This window comes from Lissotriton helveticus, chromosome 10 (assembly GCF_964261635.1).
Source record: "Lissotriton helveticus chromosome 10, aLisHel1.1, whole genome shotgun sequence".
In the NCBI taxonomy this organism is placed as follows: domain Eukaryota; kingdom Metazoa; phylum Chordata; class Amphibia; order Caudata; family Salamandridae; genus Lissotriton; species Lissotriton helveticus.
Window position 1 is genome coordinate 103,927,822 of NC_136071.1, and position 20,608 is coordinate 103,948,429.

At 45.0% G+C, this 20,608-nt stretch overlaps 1 protein-coding gene across 1 annotated transcript in view; it reads right to left on the reverse strand.

The window, feature by feature from the left end:
• CIAO3 (cytosolic iron-sulfur assembly component 3) overlaps positions 1–20,608 on the reverse strand; it is a 100,416-nt gene that overhangs the window by 50,932 nt on the left and 28,876 nt on the right. Inside the window, exon 5 of the mRNA XM_078664889.1 lies at positions 6,130–6,264. Within this exon, the coding sequence (XP_078521015.1) occupies positions 6,130–6,264 (135 nt within the window). The remainder of the gene's footprint in view (positions 1–6,129; positions 6,265–20,608) is intronic.

Genomic DNA, 20,608 nt, shown 5'->3' on the forward strand with positions numbered 1-20,608 from the left:
CCTGAACATTTGGGAGCCGACTGATTTGAATGTTTGTCAGACAGTGGGTTTCGTTGGGCCTAATGCTGGCCAAGAGGAATACAGCCCAGCGGTGGGGCGCGTTGGACCCGCCCACGGTTCAGGATTGGGGGGAGGGACTTGGATTGGGCTATGTTCTGAGAAAAGACTGTGTATGTAGCACGAGGGTGCCCTAAGAAATGGTCTCGGGTGTGGGGCTCTTGGAATTCCCACCAGGGTGAAATATGTCAGCTACCCTTGCCCCTGTGGTGGACGACCCCACGACTCCTTAGACGCTCGCTGTACCGATGATGCAGACTGTGATGCCCCCTTTAATTTGTGATGCTTTGCTGATGTTTGTTATTTTTCAAAAAAAATGTTTTTAAAAAAAATGTATACACAAAATAAACATAGGTTCAAACACAACCAAGGGCTGATTTTGAAAGTACCTACAAAGGACCACCAATTCCTTGAAAGTCAAGTACAGGTTTTGTTCCTAGAAAATATACACATTCATTTGAACCTTTGATAGATTTAACGGACATGGTCTCTAACCTATTAAACCTGAGAAGACACAGGCTCACATAGCTCTTTGCTGTCTTTAGCCCGTAAGATTCTGGAATTTCAAACAATATGAACATATTTTGCATTGCTATTGCCCCCCAAAATACTGGTTTTATGAGATCTAAGAATTTAGGCCTGAATAAGAAAACCTTTAACGAAACAAAGATATGAAGGTGAGAGAAGGAATTATAAATGATGAAAGATAACGCTAGCAAACTAAACATCTCAATGTCTCTGATAGATAAAAGGTGTGCACACAAACTAAATTCTAAAGAACTTTTTGAAAAATGTAACTTATACAATTAATCATATCATTCTTCAATTAATAAGGCACCAGGATTGCTGAAGAGATTGAGCTGGGATCAATGTAACTATTGAATATAAAGATTAGGAAGGTTTCACATTTCTCAAGATAATTTCATAAAATGTGATCTAGTGCCAGTACCAAAGTGCTTAGACTAAAAACCCCAACCTTGTTCAATACCTCGTTTTTGGTAATTTAACTAAGGATGAAACCGGTAAAACAATTTACAATACAGAAAAAGAAACGGCCAAGCAAGATCTGAACCATATACTCCCCAAAAAGAATTAAGAACACATATAATCACAGTGAAATATTATTATTAAAGGCAGTTTTAAAACATTCCAGAGACAAAATAGATGTCCTTGTGTATAGGAATGTTATGAGACTGTCAATATTTTTGACAATGCCAGAAACCTGTAAGATTCTAGCAAGAAAGCTCCCCATCTGCAGAGGATCTTGTTCAATTTAGGAAACCTACAATGCTTTCTGTTGTGATCCTTTTTGGGGGGTCACAGAGGGTGGGGGAAAAGAAAAAGAAAATCATCCCCTCTAGAAGGGGTGTCATTAGTGAAACCTCTCCTTTCAAAGGTTTTGTGGAAATATCTTGTAGTTTTAAGTAATAAGATGTACGCATCACAGGCATTATTTATAGGAATCGTAAGCAACCATTTTCTTGAGGCCACAGGTGGAACAAGTTTCAAAGGCAGATATTCTCTCTTTGGCTGGTTCTGACAAATTGACAAATTTGACATTCCCTGTGCCATAACGCTTAGAAACACCACCTCCAAAGAGAATGAAGTTGTGTTTGGCTTGAAAATGATGTCAAATGAAAGTAGAAAGTGAATAGCAAAAACAAGATTACAGAAGTGAGGAAAAGCAGAGGTCTGCACAGGAACTCTGTCACATACGACAGAAGATAAAAATATGACCCATGAGTGGAGCATACTGGAGCATTCACCTGATTCATTGGTGTTGTACACTTGACAAAAAGGTGAATGTGCATCTAATAACAGAGTTGGCCAACAGACATGTTAATACCGTTCACTGTTAAAAATTACCACGACCTCCCAGCCAGAAAAAGAGAATTATTCAACAATGTAAGCCTATGAGAGACCCAATCCATGAATTCCAATTTCCTTTCGGCAGCTTTTTGAGCAGGCTCCTGGTGTTGCTGCCGGTGTTATTGCAACACACTAACAACATATGCACCAAGTAGCCTTAACTAGATTGAAAATATTACTGCTACATTGTAATTTCATATGGATTGACAACACTAGCTTTACACAATCAGTTTTCAATGAGTTGGCTATTATCAAGCCTTATGGATATGTGCCCTGGTTTCTTCATTTGTTAACTAAATCTAATGCATTTGGAGTTTTATATTATTGATTTGAACATGATACTTTTAAGAAGTCAAGACACTGGATCGAGAATAGATTTCAATTAACCGACACTTCCAACAGATTTAACAGGTCATTGTGCAATCACAGTTCACATTAAAATTACTGTTAGTGGCTACAAAACATCTCATGATAGTGGAAAAAACACAATCTTTGCTCATACAATTACTTTTGAATTGTTTCCTACAGTCAAAAGCAGGACACAGACAAGCTGGAACTAATACGGTGTCATACTGTCCATTGTACAGCCATTTCATTGAAACCAAAAAACACTTTATTGTGTGTTGTAAACTCTATGCTAAACTATGATGTAGTAGTAGACCTAGGATATAGCCAATATACTGCTGCATTTGACCTTTTACTACTGCTGTAAAATTGTCCTAAGCAGTTGGCCAATGTTTTCCAAGACATTAGCAATAAGACCTTTCTCAAAATTAACAAAATAATGTATGTTTTATCATGTAAGAGAGAGATGAGGGCCTGGTAAGAACCTGTAGATAGATTATTACAATTTCTGCAATTCAATGAAATTATTTAATTGTATAATTTAGAGTACGCCATGTATGTTAGTCATAGGGAATATCATTTTATGAGCATACTTTTGACATGCTCTGTTAAAATACCTGGAAATGATAGACTGTTACGGTGCCTTGAATTGTATAAATCTGCTTGAAAGTTCAGGGTCAGTCTTAAATAGATATATGCCAATTCCTACTCACGCAACAGATATATGCGAGTGAACTACTGGACGAGGCTAGGCTGGCATCCCGGCGCAGGGTATATCAATGGGGATTAAATCCAGTACACTACTACACCGCCTATCCCAACAGGCGCTACACTCATCCAATATTCCCAGTATCTGTGACACGGTTGGCAAGGTACTTCACGATCCATTCCAGATCGCCACTAGCTTTGCGAATTAGTATACAGTTGTATGCCCCAAGAGAGACATTGCCGGAAGCTACTATACAACGTTTCATAGACGGCCTGCCTCTAAAAGCACTGTCAGATGTGTCAAAACAGAATTTGACACCCATCTTATAATTGAAGAGCTGGGTGCCGCACCAATAGACCTGCGCACAGGCAAAGCACCAGGCCTCAACGGCTTCCCATGCAAGTTTTCTTAAATCTATCAATCCTAATCGGTGCCCACTACCTTGAGGTGGTTAATGCCACCATGGAAGCGGGCCACCTCTCACCAGATTGGAGACACGTCGAAGTAGTGGTATTCCTTAAACCCGGCCGATCCCCCCCGAACACCATACCTCATACTGTCCAATTTCTCTATTAAATGTTGAAGCAAAATTACTTGCTAAAGCTCTCGCAAACCGCATACTGCCATATATAACAAATCTGGTACATCCAGATCAGGCAGGCTTCATGGCTCATCGTGCCACGTGCCACAATGTTCGCGTGCCCATAACACCATAGCGGCAATAGGTCACCACAACGGTCCAGCTACACTGTCATTAGCAGATATAAAGCCTTCGATTCGCTCAGCTGGCCATATCTTTTCGCGCATCTGACGCGGCTGAACATGGGCCCTCGACTCCTATCGTACATACACCTTCTGTATACAGATGCCACAGCATACGAGTAGCGGGTCGGTTTCCCATACCTTCTCTAATGGGCAGGGTACACATCAGGGATGTTCATTATCCCCATATCTATTTGTGCTAGCGATGGAGCCGCTGGCGGCGTGGGTCAGGAACAATGGGATTTGAGTGGTTATGAGAGGTCTCCGATCGTATAGCACTATATGCAGACGACGTCCTGTTTTTCCTTACTGACCCCAAGACATGCCCGAGACTGGGCTGCATTATGCAGATTTTCGGCGAGACCTCAGGCCTATATATGAATAATCACAAACCAATCTTATGGCCATTGAGGGGAGTGGGCGAACTGGGTGCATTGTCGAAGGACGCAACGGTCGCCACAGAGAGACTAACATACCTGGGTGTATTTCTGACAGCCTCCCAACACACGTCATGGGAAAAGAATCGTGCCCCTTTGCAGACGCAAAGAAGAGATACTGGCTTGGTCACATTTGCTTCTGTCCTTATTCTGAAGATCCGCCATTTTCAAGAGAATATCTCTCCCGTGTCTCCTCTTTCAGATGCAAAATCATCCACATCTGATACTGACCACATATGATTGCAATATTGGGACAGATTCTCGGGGGAAGGGGGGGTATTGGGGCGGGGGGAGAGCTCTGCTTGGGTGGCCTTGCGAACATGCTTCCACATACTGTGGAGGGATAACCACCGCAGACATTAAACCCTACTATGCAGCATCCCATTTACTAGTGCTAAATGAATGGTGGTATGGGGATAGACGACACCCGGCATGCACAGTGGAACGCTGGTTGATGGGTGACATTACCCTTCACACTTATCTATAAGCAGGATCGGCACTTCAAGCGCTGCCACCGTCGACGAGTGTAGTATTCGGACCCAGGAAGCAATCACTGCGTAGGATGGGATGGTGGGGCAAATTTACCCTAGAGACTTACTTGTGGCACAATGGTCTTTTGCCCCAGCTGGCTACACTGGCCGGATTTCAGGGATGGGATGATATTGGTATATCCACGCTCTGGGTGGTCATGCGGGGTTGGTCATTAAAGCCTTTCCAAGAGCTTCAAAGAGAATATGACATGCCTTGCACACAGTTTTATAAATATCTCCAATTCCGGCATGCCTTATCTCCCTTCATTACATAAATCGGAACCCTGTCCGAATTTAACTCAATGGAAGCTAAAGTTTTTATGGGGGACCACAAAATTACTAAAATATACCAATCCCTCATTACAAACAGCCCTTCTAAACTAGGCACACTCAGAGAGACTTGGCACTCAGACCTAGGCCCACTTGATGACGATGAATGGACAGAGGCACTGGAATGCATGGAGCAGCCATTGCCTTGTGACCTGCATCGAGTATATTACACCAGACACAGGCTCTGGAGGGCAGGGCTTTGACATCCCCCTATATGTTTGCGGTGTGGCAATACAGAGGGCACCTTGTTACGCACAGTTTGGTAATGTGTGATACTCATAAGATTTTGGAAGGGGGTCACGACATGCCTCTCGGAGGTGCTGGGCTGAGACATTCCTATGTCGCCAAGGCTGGCCCTACTACACATTACAGAAGGGATCAGAGGCAATAGTTACAAGCGTTACCCACTATTTTTAGGCCTCACATTGGCGAAAAGGGATAGCGCTAAATTGTGGAAGGCCACCTCTCCCCCCTTGTTGAAGGGGATGGACCAATGCATGGATATGAAGCTACCTAGAATTAATGCAAGTGGATGCCTGCAAAAAAACACCCTAAAATCTGGAAGAGATGGGCGAACTATCGAGGCCTTTATATTGACGGCGATCGTATTATCAGGTGATACATTAGTATTTAGGATGCAGCAGAGGGTATACCAACCCAAGAGATTGTAGGGCAGACGTAGCACAACAGGTTTTGTCTTGCAATGCTAAGGTTTTATCTCAATTTGTATCTTTATTGTATAGTTTTGATAAATTGAATGTTGACATTATAGATGTAGTGCAAACTTTTGCTGGTTCTACCCACAACTTCGGTTGAACCAGACTGCACTTGGCTGTTGAAACAATAAATATGTTATTAAAAAAAAAAATAGATACATGCCTAAAGAAGTACAATATGTGCAATATATCTTATTCCAGAATCCCTAGAGCAGACAGTGGTGTAGTGAGAACATTCTCCTGGTAAAGGAACACACTTAAAGCCCATGAAGAAGTCTAAATGGGGACAGATGTAAAAGGTCTAAAGTCCAGTACGTTTTAGAATTGCAGGATATTTCCCCATGAGAGATAAAACTCTGTTTTAGAAAGTGTACCTGGGCAGGCAGAGGCCAACATTGGAAGAGCTTTCTTGTCCTCAGACTGTCTGCGGAAACGTTGCAAGAATTCTCTTTGACTTTCTAGGAGGCTGAAATTCCTTGAGAAGGCAGTATCAAACACATAGTGCACACCTGAAAAACATCAGTGAAGTAATATTTTAATGTAACAAAACACTTGTATCTATGAAACAAAAGTAAACCCTAAGTTGTTGACTGTCACTGAATAACTAATGCTTATTTGTACCCAACTCAACTGTACTGGTGATACCAACCTTGAAAATACGAAAAGCAAAAGGGAACAGTCATGATTCCAACCAGCGACCATGAGGTCAAAAAACAAATCTTTGCAGTAGGTTTATTAGCGAAATAAGCCCTTAGATTCCGCCTTAGCAGCCACAGTAAAATATTAACCAACAGAGGGAACTAGGAATGGGGAAGGCACAGGAAAGACTGTGTGTGTGCATACAGTAAGACTGCAAGGAAAAACATGCAACATGGTAAAAAGCGGCATCCATATTCAAGGACTTAAAATAGGTTGCATCACTGGGAAAGAAGTTATCATGCTTTAAAAGAAATTAGCCAATACAGCCAGTCAGAGTATCAATTTGCTCGTACTCCAGAATACGATCTTGTTTTTTACCTCTTAAGGCTACATAAACATATTTTCTTTAAAATCGTTTATTACAGTTTGCATATTCTCAGCAGCAATATTCACATTATGTTGAATGTTGACATTATAGGTTTGCTAGCTGGAACCAATTCGCTTATGCAGAGTCCTCTGTTTTGGTTTAAATTGCCTGTTCTTCCCCCGTATGGTACCTAGAACAGTCACTCCCTTACTAGAAGTAAGCCAGTGGTAACCAGAGAGAGAGTATCAAAGGGTTCTGTGTCTGAAAAGGGATATGTAACAAATACTGGACTGGAGAACACGGACTGTGATATGCTAGTAGATATCATTTATATGTTTTTACACATTACATATATTGAAGATGCTCAAGTTCCAGGTACCTGCTGCTCCAAGATTTGTTTTTTTTCTAACAACTGATTTACCGTACCACCCTTACTCCTGTAAGACCGTGACTGTTGTTCCACTGTCTCAACGTGTTTCCAGATTTTTGGGTTCATTTACATTTTTTCTGGGATGTGCAGAGTGCTTAATTTGAGCTGCTGGGCACTCATTTTTAGACCAGGTCTTATCTCATAAGATTTTTATCCTCGAAGCAGAGAGAAAAATACAAAATGAAGGAAGGAGGAGGGGGGAAAAAGACAATAAACTGACAAGGAGAAAGCAGTGATGAAAAAGAACCGGCAAGAGTGAGAGAAGGAGGCAGGCAGAATCTGGTTGAGGATGAAAGGTTAGAGGCACGAGTTGGATATCAAGAGTACGAATCTTAATTATACAGCACCCCAACCTTCAGTAGCGCTAGCCAATCACTTCAACTTTCAGTAGTTCTAGCCAATGATTTCTTTTTTTATTTTTTATGAATCTTTTTATTGTTTTAAAGCAAAAAAATAAACAGACATATCCGGTGCCATATATACATCCAATGATAACAGGGTGAATTGGTACAAAAACAGGATAGGCGTAGAGCAGTAACATTTTTCAAGAGACCCGCACTATTAAGCATAAAATAAATTTGCATCAGTATAATCGCTAAACAGTTTAGATGCGGATCCTCAAAACCCTCCCACCCATAAATCAGATCAGCAGGAGAATCATGGCAACCACCAGACACTAGAAGTTAGGAATCAAAGTCAGGATATTTCGCCAATATTACGAGTAAAGGAAAGACTAAGAGCAAATTGAAAAAAGGAGAAAAAAACCATATGGGCGAGAACAAAAAGAAAACAAACCCATCCCCCCACCCTGCACCCCTGCAAACGGCTATCGCCTAACCCCCAGTAGCAGCGTGCCTGTCGCCCCAGCTAACTAGGTTCTATAAGAAGAAATCTACCAAAGTAGAGAAGAGAAGTGGAGGAGGGCATATTCGTACGGGCTCCCGGTCGCCCTCCCCCGCCAGAACCAAGAATCCCCAGATTGAGGTCAAGAAATCTATCGGACAACAAATATGTGTCTCTACAAGGGAAACTTCAAACAGCGCCCAGCCTTCCTAAAGCAGAATTTTAGCAAATCCAGTGTCCATCATACTAAAATCAAACCCAGTCTTTCAATCTCATCCTTGCCCCTTCCGATCAGACGCATGAGTCCCCTCTGGACAAACCACCTCTTCCACTGGACAGTCCGAGTACGAAGAAAATGTAATAGAACTCAATGCAAGACAAAAGCAGAAGAACGAAAGTGTTGTGAACACCGTCAGGTCCAGAGACTCTTCCCCGTTATGAACTCCCAGCGTTGATTCGTCTGCCATCTTAGCGGCTCCGATGTATAGGGGAGTGACGCAGTTTCATTCCGATAACAGTTCTCATCAAAAGTCTCTGGAGTGGGAACATCAATTAGTCTCATCGTCCAAAACACTGGTCAAAGGCTCCGACACCTCACAGAGTACGGGGTCTACTTCCTCCATCAGAGTGGCCATCTTGGGTATCTCGGTTGTCACCGTTTCTTGCAGTGGAGTAGGGTCCGGTCCAATTCGTACCATTTCAGACAAACGCGCCAACATCGTCTGAAAGCGGCCTTCGACATACACATGGATGGACTCAATGGCTGCCAACACAGTTCGTAGCGACGGGTCGCTCTCGATCCGTTCCACCACGCTTTGATCGGTGACGGTCATGATTGCTTCCCCTAGCGAGCTCGATCTCTCAGAGGGGAACAGGCGAGTAGGGAATGGTCGACTGCAGAGGGAGACTTATCAGTCGTTGCGATGATATCCTAGGTCCGCCACCGCAGGCGGAGATCCCGACCCAGCAAACACCAGCGGGCCCTTTACCGGGTCACCGGGCAGGACCCCCGTCTACAGCTGCAACCGCTGGGTTGTCACCCCTCCTCCGACTTTCCCCAATTGAATTGAAACTATTCTTATATAGCGCATGGCTACCCTGAAGCATCCCAGCGCTTGGAACAGCAGAGAGATGGAAAAAAACTGAAAATTGTTCTTAAATATTCTTGATTATTTGGTTTGCGGGAAGAGCCAGGTCTTTAGTTTCTTACGAAAAATAAGAAGGTTGGGTTCCTGACGAAGAAAGAGGGGAAGAGAGTTCCACAAGGCAGCCAAACGTCCTCCACATCAATCCGAAAAAGCGAAGAAAAATTTCTTCCACTCCGGTAGACCGGACCCAATCACACCACCACAGCCGGTGTTGTTTAACTGAAACCCGGATGGGCCAGTACTAGAGACCCCGGCTCCTGGGCAGATCTAGGCCGCAAACTTCCACTCAACATATCTTCGTCAGCCGAACGGGTAGAGATCTCGGGATAGCACCATTAATCTCACGGCAGGTTCATACACATGGTGGCTGGGCGCAAGGACAGGATAAATGACAGGATATTCCGGCGGGAGTCGGAGGTCGGCGGAGCCTACGCGGCCATCTTGGTTGCTAGCGTGGCTCCTCCCCCTAGCCAATGACTTCTAAGCAAAACCGTGGGCTTCTGCAATTTTTCTTTGACAAATTAGCCACTAGATGTCTCACAAACTACATTATGAGTGAGGGACACCAGTGCTCCAACTTAAAGTGCCCCTATACCAATTTTCTCATGCATGCCAGGTGTCTGCTTCTGAGCACTGCACCAGGTTCTATATATAACTTGTATCGCTAGCTTGCTTTACTGCAGATTTTTGCTGGACCATTAATGTATCACACTCGTCTCTGTACATTACATGTAGTGCTTTTTCACTTCTTTCTCTGGTGTGTGCTTAAATCAAAACTCTTTCAACACCTTTCTTTCCACCACTCTATGCTCACTGTGCAACTGCAGCTTGAGCAGACAAGTTGAGTGGACCAACATGCAACCTTTATAAGGCTTTGCAGATCAGGCATAACCGAGTTCTTTGATACTTTCAGGATTCCTTCATTCTCTTCAGCAGGGCTCGCCTACTAACCTTTGAACAAAAAAGTCTCCATGACGCTTCACCATTTACTCCATGCTTCACTCCTGGTCAGGAGGATGGAAATGAAAGCTCTAACTCGAAGCCTTCTGGTTTACTCAGCCAAAGGTACAAATGGGGAGTTGTGCCAGAGTACACTCCCCTTTAAGTATACATTGGGTTCCGGAGTTTGCTTCACGCCCAATGTGATTAGTCCAGAAGCATATAAGCAGACGGAGCTTCTCATGTGGACATCTTGGGGCTCCATCTCAACCAGCCTCCACACATACATTCATGTTTATATCCTGAGTCTTCGGATCAGTTCCAGACCTGCTATGACAAGTCTTATGAGCACAGCCAAGGCTGGTTATGATCAGGGCCACTGGTATTATGTAGGAGAGGAGGACCAAATTATGCGGTATGGCTGACAATTATATTTCAAGAAAAGGCAAATTATATGGCGTAATGCGGCACAATTTGTTAGTATTACTTCAATATATTGTCATTTGTATACCAGGTAACAACACTGTCTGGGAAAAAAATCTTTCACTTTATTATCACCAATTTAACACCCAAATAAAGCAATAAAGAACCGAAAGGCGACAAGTCAACTTTTGCGAAGGGCCTTCCAGTGAAATCTGCAGATTATGCAGCAGATAATGGATTATGTGTCAAAAGTAGCAAATCCATAACTATGCAGAAAAGTCATCAGCTGAAATCACATAACCACAGTAGCCCAGGTTATATTAAGAACACTTGGAAAGACACCGTACACATTGAACATCAATCAATCAGTCAGAGTACTTGTAAAGCGCACTACTTACCCATGAGGGTCTCAAGGCGCTGAGGTCTCATCACACAATCTCCTCACCCTAGCACAATCGCAACATGTTGAAACGCAGTCATAAAAACGCAGTGAGTGAATACGCCTACAGCAGAGATTTGCATGTGTAGTGGAGCACAGCAATTTATATTCTGTGATAAACCTTAGTGGATTAATACAACTTTTCCAGTGAGCTATACACTATATGTAGCCCACCTGTCAGAATTTCCAATCCAAATGTGGTTTCTCTCCGACATCTGGACCTCCACTGTCCATACTGTAACACGCATCTGTGGGGGGTTGTTGCTCTCTCAAGTCAATCAACTGCATGCAACGAATCCTGATTTATGAACTGTCTTTGCGAAGTGTAGGCTCCATACAGTAGATTACGAGCAGGCAGCCATATAAAATGTTTCTGCTGTGTAGGGAGTGATAGGGTTTAGTTAAATGGCTTTGCAAACAAGATCGACGGAAAACTAGGAGAGAAGTGCGATATAGGGATGTGGATTAATTGGTTAGTAGGTTGATGTTGTGTTGGATGGGGAAATGTCCGTTTTAACAATTTAGTTTTCATTTATTTGGTTAAGATTCCAACTTAAAGCCAGGGCTCTGCTGATACAGAGCTCCTGTTTTCATCGACACAAACACAAAAGAAGAATTAGTAAAGCCAATAGGTCAGGTTGATTTATTAGCTGGTGACAACTACTAAGTGGCATAGTGCTAATGAGATCAGTAGTACAAAATCACAACTTTGGCACATCACAGATGCTTTCAACGTACCATATGACGGGGATACACCACCATCATTTTCTACTTTACAATGTTACTGCCTTCACAGTGGAGCCACTGTGTGCTTACAGGCGTACGTTAATTTGCCAAGTCAGATGTGTTTGGCTTTGCCAATGTTTTTTTTCCATCTTAAATTACAGATAACAATCCTACTATTTCCCCCACATGCCCACATCACTCTAAAAAACACACAACAATGTTGTGGTGGCGGCAATACTGGTGGTTTTGGTGAAGGTGATGGCAAGAGTAGTCATGGTGGTGAAGTGACCGAGCTGGTATTGGTAGTGGCGATTGTGGGGATGTTGGTGGTAGCAATGGTAGTAGTGAAGCACCATACTGTCAAAATGTCAAAGGGTATGAACTGTTACTGTATAACCTATCGATAGTTGTTCGAATTAACGGTAGTTGTGAGATGGTGAACAGTGAAAGAAATGAAAGACCACAGGGCGTGGGTTGGGCGAAGCAGAACAGTACACAATTGTGAGCCATGGTAAAAATTCAGGCATGGCGAAGCAGGAGCTGGGATCGCTGCGAGCAGGTAAGAAGAGCTCACACACATGTCAGGGTAGAGCAGAAGTTCACAGCCTGATACAAACACCTTTGCTGGTCATGGACTGTCTCTCCAGAATGTGGGATCACACATTAACCAGGTGAAATGGCGTCACTCACACTACTGGGCAATCCAAATACTAAAAGGCTGTCCTGTGTGCCTATACAAAATGTGACTGACAGTGCCTACAAGCCAATGGTTGAAGTGGGCTGGTACAAGCTCTCACTCTATATAGGTTGACCTGTGGGTTCAATTACAGTGTGAATGCCACCTCAACTGAGAACTAGCTGAAGGAGGAGGACCTACATTCCCTTTCTCTATATATAGTATTGCTATGAACATTATGTATTTATTATTGAGTGGCATTCGACTTCAAAATAACCCAAGCCACCTGTAGGCCAGACCGTAAAACATTCTTTCAGTGTGGACTGCCAACATTGCAAAATTTAGTTCTTTAAGTGGTATTCTATAGCTTACCCTGTGGGATATTTTACTGGTACACACTGTTGCACACTTTCGTGTACAAACATTCCTAGTTAGCCTCTTGTATGGACTGAAAAATTCACAACTCTTAAATTGCAGTTCCACTACAGAACTACAGCTTTTAATATACTGGTGGAATGGCCTGACAGGCAAACAACCTGTCAGTATTTCAGGAGGCCATTCAGAGCAAGGAGATCATCTTGAGGGTTTCCCACAATCTGTATAGTATGGTTCACGTTACAGGAGATGTTGGCATTTAGGCAGACAAGTGTTAGTGGTTTAGGTACTTTTAAACTACAAAACTAGGAGCTGCTGGTGTGGTGTAAACCTGGTAAACGTCCTGTAGTCACAGGTATACCCGGTGACAGAGTGAAGGTGGGAAAATGACTGGCATCTCACAAATACAACTATGTGGTAGAACAATTGGATAGGATTGTTTGGGCAAGCAACAGATGCCTGAGACACTTGCACAAATAGGCCTCCTTTCTCCGCCTGGTGAAACAGACTTACAGAAGTTATGGTTGATTATTATTGCCCAGTCAGTGGAGTGTAGAATATATATATATGTGGAAGCAGATCCTGTATAGAGCACCCTCAACACCAGTGACACTCTTGATCTGCTCACCTCAAATATCTGCTTTTCTATAAAAATCTTTAAGCATAGGATTAGCACAGTGCTAATCAAGCCAAGATAGAAAGGGACAAAGTCTTTTGCCATTTCTAAAGCAAACTCTTTGAGTATAGGACTAACACAGTAGTGTCCATGCCAAGCAGTAAAAGGACAAAAGCCATTCAGCACTCCAGGGACAGTATTAACGGCTTTAAATTGGTAAAATACCAACCAGGCATAGAAGACGAAAAATTATGCAAAAAAGATGCAGAGAACTCTGGGTACAGCACAGTGCTGTCCATGCCTGAAAGGGTATTGTTTTGACTTATACTGGGTGCGCCCTTGTGTCGGGACAAAGCTATACCTCCCTTTCTATCTCGGCTTGATTAGCACTGTGCTAATTCTATGCTTAACCGCATGCGTGCGGCGGCTATTTTCGCGCTGCGCGGCTTTTTCAAAAAGCCGCGTTATATGACGAGCTGAGCTCGTCATCAGCGTGCGAGCGGCACAACTCATGACGAGCTCAGCTCGTCATGAGCGCCGAAGGGGTTAAAGATTCTGATAGCAAAGCAGACATTTGAGGTGAGCATATCTAGAGTGTCGCTGGTGATGAGGGTGCTCTGTACAGGAGCTGCTTTCCACCTAAACTTGAGAACTATCCAGAGTCCTCTGCTTCTTTTTTGCATAATATATATCAAAACAATACCCTTTCAGGCATAGTGACGAATAAATTATGCAAAAAAGAAGCAGAGAACTCTGGGTAGTTCTCAAGTTTAGGTATAGAGCACCCTCAACACCAGCGACACTCTAGATCTGCTCACCTCAAATGTCTGCTTTGCTTTCAAAATCTTTAAGCATAGGATTAGCACAGTGCTAATCAAATATACATATTTGAACCACTATCAGAATGATTAGGTCATTAGCACAGGTAAATGTTAACAATATAAATAACACAAAAACACAACATTGTACATACAGCATAAATGAATACATTCAACGCATACCTATCCTGGTTACGGCCCTTGCGCATACAGAACACAACTGGGTGCTTACTTACCAGCGTGAATGTCTTTCAGAAGAAGCTCCCTCCAGCATAAAGTACTCTCCTAGCGCTTACCATCTGAGATGACGTTTTTATAACGATCACAAGCAAAAACAAGCATTGGGAAAGCCAAGAGGTCTAGGATATTTTATGTGAATGTATTGTTCTGTACTACATTAGGGGAGTCTTCACTTTCTGACTGACCGAATACTACAGGGTCAATTTATGTGCTTATCTAGATTCCATGTGCTTATCTAGATTCCACTTCAAGTAAGCATGTGTCTCCCCTGTGGTTTGTGTTTCTGTTCATGCAGAAAGTTTTTTTCCTCAACATGGCTAATCTGTCAACGATGTAAGAGGCTGACTACTCTGCAAAATCAGATATAAAGAATCAATATGCTGTCTCTCACACTGCTTTACATCCCAAACACGACTGAACAACAAGCAGGCCTATGCAAATGTGAATAACCAATGGCCTAAGGGGGCTGTCTCCTTGCCCCATCTATGTTCTGCGGCGTGATCCAACTTGTGACTAACACTTAACCCGAGGAATGGTTAAAGGAGGCGGACTCAAAGACACTATGTATATTTATTTCAATACCTTAATATTGTGCGATTACAAGAAGCTGGAAGACAGTAAAAACTATCAGCCCATAATGAAACATGCAAAAGAAGAATCACTAGTTCTCAGGTGATATTACAAGGGAAGAAGACATAATAGGACGGACACACGAAAGAGGTAATAATGAGATACATATTTGAAATAAACTGTTACAACTGCATGGTAGAAGGTAGTACATGAAAGCACTGCAAACAACATGAATAATTTATTTCAATATACTCATATAATGCAAAAGAAATGAATATGCTACTTACCAGTATGCATCTGTTCTTGGCATGTAGGGCTGCTGACATTCATATCTATAGCATAGATCGCCGCCTAGTGTTGGGTCCGGATGATTGCACATTGTTGTCCTGGAAGAGTCTTCGAAGTGTCACGAGATAGGTGGCTCCTCCCCTGGACTACAGTGCGCATGGGCATCGACTCCATCCCCAGATTGTTTTTAGCCATTGTGGCAAAGATGGAGTGTAACAGTGTGAGCGATGGCCATGCTAAGAGTAAGTGTAAATTCTGCAGCCGCTACAGGCGCCGGGCGATATGAATGTCAGCAGCCCTACATGCCAAGAACAGATGCATACTGGTAAGTAGCATATTCAGTTCGAGGCACGTGGGCTGCTGAATTCATATCTATAGCATAGAATATATAGCAGTCCCTCCATTAGCGGCGGCCGCCTGTGCCAGCTGCAGACGTTTGAAAAAGTGTTTTTAGAACAGCCTGCCCTACAGCTGCTTGGAGTGCACATCTACACAGTAGTGTTTTGTAAATGTGTGTGGGGTAGACCATGTGGCTGCTCTACAAATGTCTTCCAAAGGGATCTTTCCAAGGAAAGCCATGGAGGCCCCAACTTACGGGTGGTGTGGGCTCTAGGGGGGACGTTAAAGTGCGCTTAGCCTTTTGATAGCAAATTTGAATACACTTAACGATCCACCTGGCTATACCTGCTTTGGAAATGGGGTTGCTTTTGTGTTGGGCAGAAAAGGCAACAAAGAGTTGTTTAGTCTTCCTAAAATCTTTGGTCCTATCAATGTAGTACATCAAAGCTCGTTTGACGTCAAGAGTGTGGAGCATTCTTTCAGCCACTGTCTCTGGATTTTGGAAGAACACAGGCAGTTCAATAGTTTGATTGACATGGAACTGTGAAACCACCTTAGGAAGAAATTTAGGGTTAGTGCGCAGCACCACCCGGTTGGAGTGAATCTGTTTGAAAGGTTCTTGTACAGTGAGCGCCTGGAGCTCACTGACACGTCCCAGTGACGTAATGGCTATTAGGAAAGCCACTTTCCATGTTAAGAATTGAATCTCGCATGAGTGTAGAGGTTCAAAAGGTGGACCCATCAGTTGGGTGAGGACCACATTAAGATTCCATTCAGGAGCAGGTGGGGACCTGGGAGGAATGACTCATTTGAGTCCTTCTAGAAAAGCTTTAATGGCAGGCACTCGGAAAAGGGAGAGATGCAGCCTGTTTTGGAGATAAGCCGCTATGGCGGATAAATGTATCCGAATGGAAGCATATCCCTGATTGCATTTGTAAAGATGTAGCAGATAACAAATGATGTTGTGCGTGGACGCGTCAAGCGGGTTAATGTTGTGTTCCACGCAATAAATGACAAACCGCTTCCATTTTGCTGTGTAGCATGCTCTGGTGGTGGGCTTTCTTGCCTCCCGTATGATATCCATGCAGTCAGGAGGTAAGTTGAGGTAGCCAAACTCTAAGACCTCAGGAGCCAGATCGCCAGGTTGAGCTGTTGCGGATCTGGGTGCTGAATGTCGCCATGGCTCTGCGTCAAAAGTCTGGGTGTGAGGTGCAGCCTTTGATGCGGTACCACGGAAAGTTCTAGCAACGTGGTGTACCATGGTTGGCGGGCCCACGTTGGAGCAACCAGGATGAGAGTCATCGAGTGTTGCTTTAGCTTTCGTGCCACCAGCGGTATTAGAAGTGCTGGGGGAAAAGCGTACGCAAATTTGCCTGACCAGTTCATCCATATCGCATTGCCCTGCGACTGTGGGTGCGGGAACCTGGCGGCAAAGCTTTGGCATTTGGCGTTTTCCCTTGTGGCGAACAGGTCTATCTCTGGATGACCCCACTGCTGGAAGTACGGGTGGAGTACTGATGGATGTATCTCCCACTCGTGCATTTGGTGGCTGTACCCGCTGAGCAGATCCGCCATCTGATTGTCCTTGCCTGGGAGGTGTTCCGCCATGAGGAAGATGTTCCTCTGAATGGCCCACTTCCACATGCTCTGAGCCAGATGAGACAGTTGTGGAGAGTGCGTACCTCCCTGCTTTTGAATGTAGTACATGGCTGTCATGTTGTCCGTCCGGATCAACACGACTTTGTTGCACAGATGTACCTTGAATGCCTTCATTGCCATGAAGATTGCCATCAGCTCTAGGTGGTTGATGTGCATCTTCTTTTGCTGTGTCGTCCATAGTCCCTGCACTGTGTAGTGGAGTACATGAGCTCCCCAACCCTGGAGAGAAGCGTCCGTCGTCAGGATGATCTGTGGAACAGGCTCCTGGAACGGTCGGCCCTTGCAAAGGTTGTGTGGATTCCACCAATGCAGAGTTGTATGCCCGACCGCTCACCAACACTAGGTCTTTTAATTGTCCGTGAGCCTGATTCCACTGACGTGCCAAGCACTCTTGAAGCGGACGCATATGTAGTCTCGCGTGAGGGACTATAAAGATGCAGGAGGCCATCATGCCTATCAACTGCATGAACACTCGTGCTGGAAGCGAGTGTTGCGGTCTGAATTTCTGGATCAGCGACTGAATGCTGTTGATTCGCACAGAATTTGGCTGAGCTGTGGCGGCCAGAGTATCTATTGTCGCGCCCAGATAGTGCCGTACATGGGCTGGCTGAAGGTGCGACTTCGGATAGTTGAGTGAGAAACCCAGATCGTGAAGAAGGTGAATGGTGTGGGACATGTTGGCCGCGCACTGCTGGGCTGACTTTGCCTGGACAAGCCAGTCGTCCAGATAAGGGTAGACGTGAACGTTTTGTCTCCTGAGGTGCGCAGCCACTGTCGCCAGGCATTTTGTGAACACCCTGGGCGCCGTGGTCACTCCGAAAGGGAGGACCTTGAATTGGTAATGCTGATTCTGAATGGTGAATCTGAGGTATTTTCTGTGTGACGGATGTAGTGGAATGTGAAAATATGCATCTTTTAGATGTAATGTTGCGAGGAAATCCCCTTGATTGAGCAACGGAAGATCCTGCTGCAGTGTGAGCATATGAAAGTGTTCTGAGAGAATGTACTGGTTTAGGGGCCTGAGGTCCAGTATGGGCCGCAGGGACCAGTCTTTCTTTGGGATCAAGAAGTACAGGGAGTACACTCCCGAGCCTCTTTCTTCCACTGGCACGAGCTCGATTGCCCCTTTTTGCAGCATGACGAGCACTTCTTGCTGCAATAAGTGCAAATGCTCTGTGGACATAGGACGGTGCCTTGGTGGGATGTTGGGTGGAGTGGACGTTAACTCCAGACAATAACCGTATTGTATAAGTTTTCTGACCCACCTGTCTGTGGTGATGGATTTCCAGACTGGCAGGAACTGTTGGAGTCTCCCCCCGACAGGTGTTGTATGGTCGGGGGGCAGTGACAAGGCGTCACTGTTTGTTGGTGGCGGAGGATCGTGAGTTGTTGTTTCCACGACCTCTGCCCTTGGAGCTGTTGCCGCGATAGCCGCCTCTACTCTGTTTGTTGTAAGAGGCTTGCGCACCACCTTTAGTGTACTGTGTTTGCTGGGACATCTGGCCTCTGGAAACACCTCTATTGCTTGAGCGACGAAAAGTACTACCCCTGAACTGCTGGGCCTGGAGAGCCCCCATGGACTTTGCACTACCCCTGAACTGCTGGGCCTGGAGAGCCCCCATGGACTTTGCAGTCTCGGTATCTTTCTTTATTTTTTCCAGGGTGGTATCCACCTCAGGTCCAAATAAGTGATCAGGGTTTACAGGCTGATTGAGGATGGTGGTTTGTATCTCTGGTTTGAACCCGGAGATTCTGAGCCATGCCTGACGCCGCAACATCACACTTGTGTTAATGGCCCTGGCCGCGGTGTCCGCTGCGTCCAGTGCACATTTAATAGAAGCATTTGAGATGAGCTTCCTTTCTTGAATGAGCATTTCCGCTGCTTCCTTATACTCATCTGGCAAGTGTTGTAACAGGGTCTCAAGTGTATCATAGTGTGCCCTGTCATATCTGGCCAAGAGTGCCTGAGTGTTTGAAATACGCCAGATATTGGCCGCTTGAGCCGCCACCCTCTTCCCTGATGCTTCTAGCACTTTAGATTCCTTGTCAGGGGGAGGAGCATCACCAGTAGTTTGTGAATTCGCCCTTTTTCGGGCATTAGAAACGACTAGAGAGTCCAACGGCAACTGGCCCTTGATGTAGGTAGGGTCGCCAGGTGCCGGCTTATACTTCTTTTCAATTCTGGGGTTTATAACCCTGGCACGTGTGGGTTCTTTAAAAATGTCTGCAGCATGTTTTAAAACACCCTTCAGCATTGGCAGAGTCTTGACAGTCTTTTCAGAGGTGGAAAAGGTATCAAACTGAAAGTCCACTTCAATAGGGTCAGCATGCAGCTGGACGTCGTGCTTTTTAGCTGCCCTCTCAATTAGAGCATTAAATGCCACAGAATCCTCAGTAGGGGAGGTTTTGACAGTATATACTTGAGTGTCCGGGGCAGTTTGCGGATCCCCTGGGTCCCCAGCATCTGCCCATGAGTCATGGTGATCCTCAGGATCAGTGTCGGCAGGGAAGTTGTACCCCTCATCGTCCCCTTCCCCAGCCTCCACATCCGAGTAAGTGGGTGAGGCTGGAGCAGTGTCATGAGGCCGTGGATTAATCGGTTCAACCAGAACTGGGGAATCCGTAGAAGCCTTTTTCCTCTTTAAAGGAATTGTGTAGGACTCCATAGCCTGTGCCGGCGTGATCTTCCGCTTGTAGAAGGAAAGTTTACCGGTGTCGGCGTCGATAAATTGTTCCGACTGCTCCTCCAGTAGGGGTTGTCGATGTTTTGTGCTTACAACGGCATGAGGAGGCTTCGGCCCCGTGGACACATTCATGGGCGCGTCGTCGACCGTCCTGGGCGCGAACGCCTTCGGCGCCACTTTCGGCGGCAGCGTGAATTGGATCGGCGCCGTTGACTTCGGCGGTTTGGCAGCGGGCTTCGGGGTGGAAGTATCCTTCGGATCGACCACGGAAGCCTTGTTTCTGATGCGTTGCAACGAGTCCGACACCTGCTTCGTGAAGGATGCGGACGGTTTCGTCGACCCGACAGGTGTTCTCGATCCACCAGCATGTGCAGACTCGAGTGTAACAGTACTTTTGGCCTTTTCTGGCCGACGTGCAGGGTCGACAGCTTTCGGGGCTCCGAGTTCCGTGTCGACGGCCTTCGGCACAGACGGTTTCGGGTCGGCGGCCTTGACAATTGGTTTTGGTGCCCCAGTCTTCGGCTCGACGCCCTTGAGCGACTTCACCGGCTCGACAACCTTCCTCGGTCGCTATCACTTTCGGTTTTGTCGAGGCCGAAGCTTTCACTTTCGGTTTCGATTTGACCAACGTCGG